At 28.4% G+C, this 8,493-nt stretch overlaps 1 protein-coding gene across 1 annotated transcript; it reads left to right on the plus strand.

Annotated features, from left to right (window-relative positions):
• The first annotated feature begins 225 nt into the window (after window positions 1-225).
• BGZ61DRAFT_511079 (uncharacterized protein) lies at window positions 226-805 on the plus strand. The gene is made up of 2 exons (XM_046252097.1): window positions 226-409; window positions 493-805. The coding sequence occupies exons 1-2, from the start codon at window positions 252-254 to the stop codon at window positions 749-751; spliced, it is 417 nt and encodes a 138-aa protein (XP_046093996.1). The 5' UTR covers window positions 226-251; the 3' UTR covers window positions 752-805.
• Window positions 806-8,493: the final 7,688 nt, after the last annotated feature.

The raw sequence follows: 8,493 nt of genomic DNA on the forward strand, positions 1-8,493 counted from the left end.
ACTCCGTAGTGGCCGGAGGTTTCATAGGGCTGGGTAAGTCGGGGTAAATTTAGCAACAAAAGGGATAGTTAGGAGGGTCTTTCCGTTCACCCGAGACCCCGAAAGCGAAAGCGAAAGGTGACCAAACCTCAATATTGGGTGACTCCTTCTGATTTATTACGTCCTCTGGCATATATAATGCCCGTGTGTGGACGGTCATATACCCAGCCTTTAGTATCATCCAGACTTACAACAACTCTCTTTACAAATTTATGATGTCTCTTCGGGAAATTCTTGAAAAAACTGCCGCGGGGTGGATATCGGATCTAGAGAGCCGCTCATTGGACCAGGTTGTTTCGAGATGGACAGATGATATTCACTACACGGTTCATCCAGATACAGAGGGGGTATTTCCAATGACCAGAGAACAGTAAGTAAATACCATCTTCACACAGAGAGGACAGTCTCTATGGAGGGGGGAAATAGTTCACCACTGATACCGCTTGAATGTAGATTCCGGACCTACGACCGTGCAGCAGGCTTCTTCAAGCTTCTACAGACATTCAAAATTACCATCAATGACATATACACAGATGTGAAAAAACGGACGGTCACGATGCTTTGTAGCAGTGAGGGACGATTGGAAGCAGGTCCATATGGCACGGATTATGTTTTCGTGCTCACTATGACAGAGGACGGAAACAAAATCAAGAAATTATCCGAGTGGCCGGATTTTCACAAGGTCCAGGCAGTACTCAATAAGACGGTTTAATGAGTTGGGGATTTACTGTCTTTGGGGAAGTTGGTCTTTGGTCAGACCCTTAACCACTGATAGGAATAAGACTGCAGCGGGATGCCTTCAGCAGGAATTTCCGCCTTGGTTTAAGACTATTAGTTCAGCTCAATTAGCCAGTCTTAGGGTTCTCAATGGGGAATGTTTGGGTGTGGCAGGTCAGACTTCCCACCTTCATCATCGCGACATGAGGATCATTGTCAAGCACCATCTTCAGTCATGATCATCTGATAGTTCCATTGTCAGTCATTTTGGCCTCTTTTTGTGGCATTCTTTAGTGACCTATTTGATCGGACGATACCGTGTGTAGTAGCCGTCAGTCTTGTCTATTTTATTTTTTTTTACTATCCTCAGTCTCGATCCCCCTTGCTATTGCGGACGCATCACCACTACAGTCATCACCAATCTGCCTATTTGGGTTTCTAGTCTCCCTTGTCCCACCCCGTCACAGATTAAACCCCACAGATTGTGACGATTTATAATTTTCAAGGGTTATGTAGGCCAGAGACCGCAACCATGGAGTGTTGACATTCCGCCAACGGACGAAGGCGGTGAAACTTGATAGCAATAGCCAAAGTTAACCACGATCATATCCATCCGGCTAAATATGAGGCTTGGCGGTTAAACGGGTGGTTTCTTGTGAGAGATTCCGAGATAAAGACTCATCTGATTTGAAGAATGTCGACGTTTTAAGACGCGAGTCTCGGATACGCTTAAATCCATTGAAGCGGGGACCAGAAGCCGGAGTCAGAACTCAAACAGGCCGTGCAAAACAGACAGACAAGAAGCAAATATATTCATTCATTTAACCATAAGTGACGAGTAAAGGATATCAAATCACGTGGCTATCGTAGTTGAACAATACACCTATCAATCCGCATTACTCTTTATATAGATCTTACAAGAACCCCAGACGCCAACCACTCACAGCAACTATCGGGACCGGCCGACGTGAGGTGACGAAGCGGAGTTGGCCTGTTATCAATTCCGAATGCTTGCATTTTATTGATCCCAATCAGGGCGTTCTGTAGACGGACGGCCTCAGGCTCGTGAGCGTAGTAGAATGGGACTATACAGACAGTGGCCGTAGCCGCCAATGTGACGCAAAGCTCTTATCGCAGCATAGCTCATCCTGCGCATTTTCGTAAAGAGTGCTGGTGATGCAGATGCCACCACCTATCACGCCCTGGTAACAGGTTTCCGTCTCAGTATGAGAACGTTCGGGTGCCTTAATCACATCACAAAATCGTCCCCATACAAGCGAAGGCGCACGCAAAGGCAAGTAAATTTGGAACAATCGGCTTTGGCTGCCAGAATTGGTTGGACAGAAAAGGCCTCATGACCACCTACATTCGTGTACCTCTGACGGCTCGTGCCTACTCTCGTCTGGATGCACAGTGGCCAGCATGATAAAACGAAAAGGTTGCAGGTCATATTGAAAAGGTGTGAGTTACGTGTGTCTGTGAGGAGCACAGCTCATTACATAGTATCCACATCTCTGCCACCAGCAGATCGGACCATCTTAGTCATACGGTCTCAACACTCCCACTCGAGCTGCTGTTGGACTTGATATGCACGCCTGTCGAGTCTCGTTAAAACCCCAAAAACACCTTCATGGGTGGAAACTGCAGGGAAAGAGGCATCTCGACTCAGGCACTTGGAAATTTTAACAGCTCCATGCAATCTTGGGACAGTGGGTCTTCCTCTATCCACAGAAGATCTCCCACCTAGGTTCATCTTTGCACCTTTCTTCTCAGTAGCGCAATCTTGAACTTATAGGTATTCTTCTGTCCACAGACGATCTCCTACTGAAGCCCATCTTTTCACGCTCCTTTTAATCCAGCGCAATCTTGAGCCCATGGGTCTTCTTCTGTCTATAGAAGATCTCCCACTTAAGCCCATCTTTACACGCTCTTTCCAATCTGGTGCAATCTTGAGTCAATGGGTCTCCTGCCCATGGTAGGTCTCACACTTCAGTCCATCTTTGCAACTTCCTCACGCTCAGTGCAATCTTGAGGTTGTGGGTCTTCTATCTGCAGAGGATCTCCCACTCCAACTCATCTTTGCACCTTCCTCACGCTTCAGTGCAATCTTGGATCTGTGGGTCTCCTGTCTGTCCATAGTAAGTCTCCCACTTCTGCTCATCTTTGCACCTTCTTACAAATCCATATAATCTTGGGACCGTAGGTCTTCTTCTTCCTGCAGAAGATCTCCTACCTATGCTCATTTTGGCACAATTCTCATAATCGTTATTCTTTAAGATCTAATGCTTCCCGAAATAGTAAGAAGCAATCCTTTAGCAAGTGTCACGGCCCAGGTTGAGACCAGGCGGTCACAACCGGCAGAACCATGACATACCCACTTTTTCACCTGATACAGATCCCGAACTCACCCCGTATAAGTAAGCCCGAATATATGACTTACTTCTCCAGGATAAGCTATAAAATTGGACTTACTCTTATCTAGTAAGCCTATATAAATACTACTAGTATATAAATATTTTTTTTAGTATTTTTATAAATAAATAATCTTACTAGCTATTAATATATTTAGTTATATTAAATTTATTATTTTACTATTATTAGATTGTAATTTATATTATTTATTATAATATTCTAATTTACTTAATTATATATTCTATATTTTAAATCTATTTTATATTCTTAGAATTAAATCTAATTATTATATATTAATAGTTCTTATTTAATATATTACTATATTAACTTAAATAATATCTTAAATAAGCTAAAATAGCTTCTATAACCTTAAGTATCTTATTTAAATCTAGAAAAAACTCTATTACCCTAATAATATAGAGCTAAGACCCTATTAATAATATAAATATAGATAAATCCAACTCTAATAATAAAATTACTAAAAAGAATCTTAATAAACTCTAAAAGTAAAATAATTATCTTAAAGCTAAGCTTAATAAGCTTACTAAGATCTCTACTAAAAAGACTTAAAAAAGAATAATAAAATTAATAAGCTAATAGAATAAGTTACCTAGCTCTTAATATAAAATAACTATTTTAGTAGAGATTTTATCTATTAAGAGGTACTTTACTATAATTATATTATCTATTTAGACTTTTTATAGTAAATAGAAAAGATATAAAAGAAATCCTTAGATCTAAGTAACTTAATTTATTTAATAAAGTAGCTACTAGCCTTTAAGAATTTCTTATATAAGTTAGGGTATTTTAAAGTTACTACTCTATATAGTTTATAGGGAAGAAGTTAAGGTCTACTATATTATAAACTCCTTAAGAATAAAATACTCTAATAATTTAAATTAGTTATAAGAAACTACCTTAATAATTCTTATTATACCTAGAAGGATAAAATTAAAGCTATTTATACTAGCTATAAAATATTTAAATAAAAACTAAAAATATATTTAGCCTTATTAATAAGAAATAAGCAGCTAAAATATAACTTTAAAAGCTTATTTAAAAAGTATTAGTATTAAGCTATATAGTAGAATTTTATAATAATATTTTATATCTAAATTAAAAAGAAAAGGTATATATAGCAGCCTATTATAAAGAACTTAAGTTAGAAGTTAAGAATATAATAATTAGATATAAGCCTATAATCTTTAATATTATTATTATTCTTTTTATAGAAATTAATAACTAATAATTTAAAAAATAATAAAAAAAGAAAATTAAAAAGTTAGAAGGAATATTCTATATACTATCTTAAAAGAATAAGAAGAATAATATCAACTAAGAAAAGAAATACTAGAGTAATACATTCTATAAAATAGCATTAGAATCTATAAAATTAAAAGCTACCTAGAAGGATTACTTAAAGATTAAGTACTAGAACTATAAAAAGATAGGCTACTTTAAAAGTAAATATTATACCTCGAAATCCAACTAAAAGTACAAGCCTATACTAAAAGGTAGGAGTATACAATTTACTAACTACTAGTATAATAATAATAATAATAAACTTCAAACTGCTATTTAATTTAAAACTCTTATTATAATTTAAAGTAGCTATAATAGAGAATTTAATAGAGTCTATAAGAATAATAATTAGAAGGTTAAATACCTTAATAATATTCTATTTCTTAAGCTGTGTATTTAAAGAGTATTTAAGGAAATTAAAAATAATATTAAAAAAAAGATATAAAAATAAGCTGTATAATATAAGAAAATAAATAGCAAGACTAAAGTAAAATAACAAATTAAACTAAAAAAGAAAAAAAACTATAGCTAAAATAAAAATAAAGATATCTAGAAACCAGTTCTTACTTAGAATAATATTAATATTATAAATAACTTAACTAATAAAATATCCTATATTATAGCTATAATATAATAAGAAGACTCAATTTCTAATAGATAACCTAAATTTATTATACTACCCCTAACTAATAGGAAATAGAGAGTAATAATATTTAAAGAATATTAAGAAAAAAATAATCTCTAAAGATATTTCTATACTAGGGATAAAAATACTCTATAAATATACCCTAAGTAAGAAATATACCTAGCTAGAAAGCTAGAACTTCTAGTAGCTAACTAGGATATTATTACTCCTATTAAAGAATATCTAAAAATAAAGGATAAATAAGACTCTAGACCTAGCTATAGAGGATACTAAATATATAATAACCTTAGAAACTAAATATAGACAAAACTAATAAAAATATATAATAATCTTATAAATAAATAACAAGAACCGCTAAAAATAAGCCTATTTATATTTATATCTATAATATATAACTAGGCTAAAATCTATACTATATAATTCTAAAGAAATAAAAAAATAATAACCTAAGAATAGTAGTAATATATCCTAAATATAAAGAAATCTTATAGGTATTATATATTGTCTATATATACTAAATATATAAAAAAGATAAAATCTATTAGAATTATTACTCTATATAAATAAATAATATACCTATTTAGAATCTATACTTAAGAAAGAAACTTAAGTATTTCTATATTACCCAATAGTATATAGAAGTTAGTATTATATACCTAGAGGATAGAGGGAATTTCTTTCTATTAGAATATACTAATCTAACTAATACTATTAATAACTATAAAACTAAAGAATACTATATATATAAATAACAAAAATAAGAAAGTAGTATAAATATAAGAATAAAGATATTACTAAGTATATTACTATAAAAGTACTATAATATAATAAACTAGATTATAAGAAATATAGCTGGAAAAACTAAGATAAGTTCTAATATATTAAATTCTTAATATACTAGAAATATAACTTCTCTAATTATAGAGGAATAAGCAGTCTTAATTAAGCTTAAAAAAGTAAAATAAAAGATTAAAAATATAAGGAATAACCCCTAAATACAATAATAAGAAGACTATCTAAAATACTTAACCTTACTCGTATAAAATACAATAACCTATAATAAGCCTAGATGCCCTAAGTATAATATAGAGCGCAAGAAATTAATATATATATTAGATAAATATATAATAAAGAATTTAACTTTCCAACTTAAATAAAATTAAACTAAGCAGACTAAACTTAATATTAATAATTAGAAATAGCTATAATAAATACTTTAAGATAGATATTCTATAGATAACTACTATATAAAAAATAATATATACTACCTATAGAAGAGTAATAATAAGTAATATATAAAAAAGAACTACCTCTAATAAAAGCTCTATATATAATAAAATTAGTAAAATAAAGAAAGATACTTAAGCTATAAGTATAAGTTAAGAATATATAGCTTATTATATTAGTAGATAGTAAAGTTAAAGCTATATATATAGACTATTAGTAGTTAATAAGCTAAAGCTACTATAAAAAATAAATAAACTCTTATATAATATATAATCTTAAAGGTAATAACTTTAAGTATAATAATAAATAAATAACTTAATAGGTTAATTACCTAAAGATATTTATTAATAGATAAAATTAAGAAGTTACTCTTAATATTATACTAATAAAATACTATAATATTATTCTTAGATATTATAGCTAATAAAATACAACTTATAATTTAACTAGAAAACTAGCTAGATATTTATTAATTATAATAATATACTCTCTAGTAATAATAAAAGTAACTTAGAAAATAAGAAATCTCTAATTCTAACTCCTAAAAATAGTAAGAGTAAGAATCTATATAAGAATATAATAAATATCTTAGTACCCCTAAGGAAATATAATATAAATACTAGAAAGATAAGAAAATATAACTTTAAAAAATAATTAGATACTTTAATAATAGTTTATATAAATAAATAAAACCTTAAAAATTATAAGAAAATACCAAAGAAAATAACTTAAAATATATTAATATATATTATATCTATAAGAAACTCTTTATAGAAGAACTTAAATAAAACTACTTAAATTTAGTTAATAGAATTATAAAATTATACTAAAAATAGAATAATATCTATATTTTATAAAATCTTTAATCTTAATAAAATATAACTTAATATACTAAAAGAATATATTAAAGATATACTATAAAAAGAATATATTAGAATCTCTAAGTTATTAGCTAGATATCTAGTTATATTTATTCCTAAAAAGAATAGTAAACTCTAACTTATTATAAATTATAATAATTAAATAATATTATACTTAAAGATTAAATTTATTACTTTTATTATAAGCTTAAAACTAACTTTATAATAAGAAGGTATTTATAGTATTAATTAAAGAAGTATATAATCTTATTTATATTAAAAAGAATATAAATAAAAAACTACCTTTTAAATTAAGTTTAAACTTTATAAATATCTTATTATACCTTTAAACTTATAAATATACTAGCTATATTTAATAAATAATTAATAATATACTATATAAGTATCTAAATATATTTATTATATACTACTTAAATAATATCTAATCTTCTTAACTTAAAAGAAGAATATATAAAATATATCTATAAGATATTATAAGTACTTTAAGATATAAAATTACTAGTTAAATTAGAAAAGATAACTTCTATATATTAAAAGTAGAGTTTCTTAAATATATTATCTTATATAATAAGATTAAAATAAATTAAAGAAAATTACTATAATTAATAAATAGCTAAAACTAATAAATATTAAGAAAGTATAATTCTTCTTAAATTTGCTAACTATTACTAAAGATTTATTAGAATTTTAGTAGCTATATTATACTATTTATAAACTTATTAAGAAAGAAGTAGACTTTTAATAGATATTATTATAGAGAAAGTATTTAATATTATTAAAAATATTATTTAAGCAAGCTAATACTAGTAACCTTTAACCCCAAATAAGAAATTAAATTTAAGATAGATTTATTAAACTTTATATAAGATATATAAATTAGTTAAAAAGATAATAACAGCTTATTATACCCTATTACTTTCTTCTTATATAAGATATATAGTACTAAATTTAACTACTCTATCTATAACAAGAAATTTCTTATAATTATTAACTTATTTAAGGAATTTTAATATTACCTTCTAAGAAAGCAAATACAAGATTAAGGTCTATACAGACTATAAAGAATATATCTTATTTACAATTATATAAGAACTTAGTAGATAATAACTATAATATGCTAAATACCTCTTAGAATTTAATTATATAATTATCTATAAAAAAGAATTAGAAAATAAACAAGCTAATGCTATTAGTTAATAAGCTGACTTTAATACTAACAAGCCTAAGATAAATAAATAAATTCCTTAACTTTAAAATAATTAAAAAAAA

Source organism: Ilyonectria robusta, assembly GCF_021365365.1.
Source record: "Ilyonectria robusta strain PMI_751 chromosome Unknown BGZ61scaffold_71, whole genome shotgun sequence".
NCBI classification, from domain to species: Eukaryota; Fungi; Ascomycota; class Sordariomycetes; order Hypocreales; family Nectriaceae; genus Ilyonectria; species Ilyonectria robusta.

What these genes read in the sequence shown, in the direction of transcription:
- BGZ61DRAFT_511079 (XM_046252097.1), top strand. Translation starts at nt 252, where the DNA reads ATGATGTCTCTTCGGGAAATTCTTGAAAAAACTGCCGCGGGGTGGATA. An exon ending in TTTCCAATGACCAGAGAACA is followed by an intron (nt 410 to 492) that starts GTAAGTAAATAC and finishes GCTTGAATGTAG; the next exon opens with ATTCCGGACCTACGACCGTG.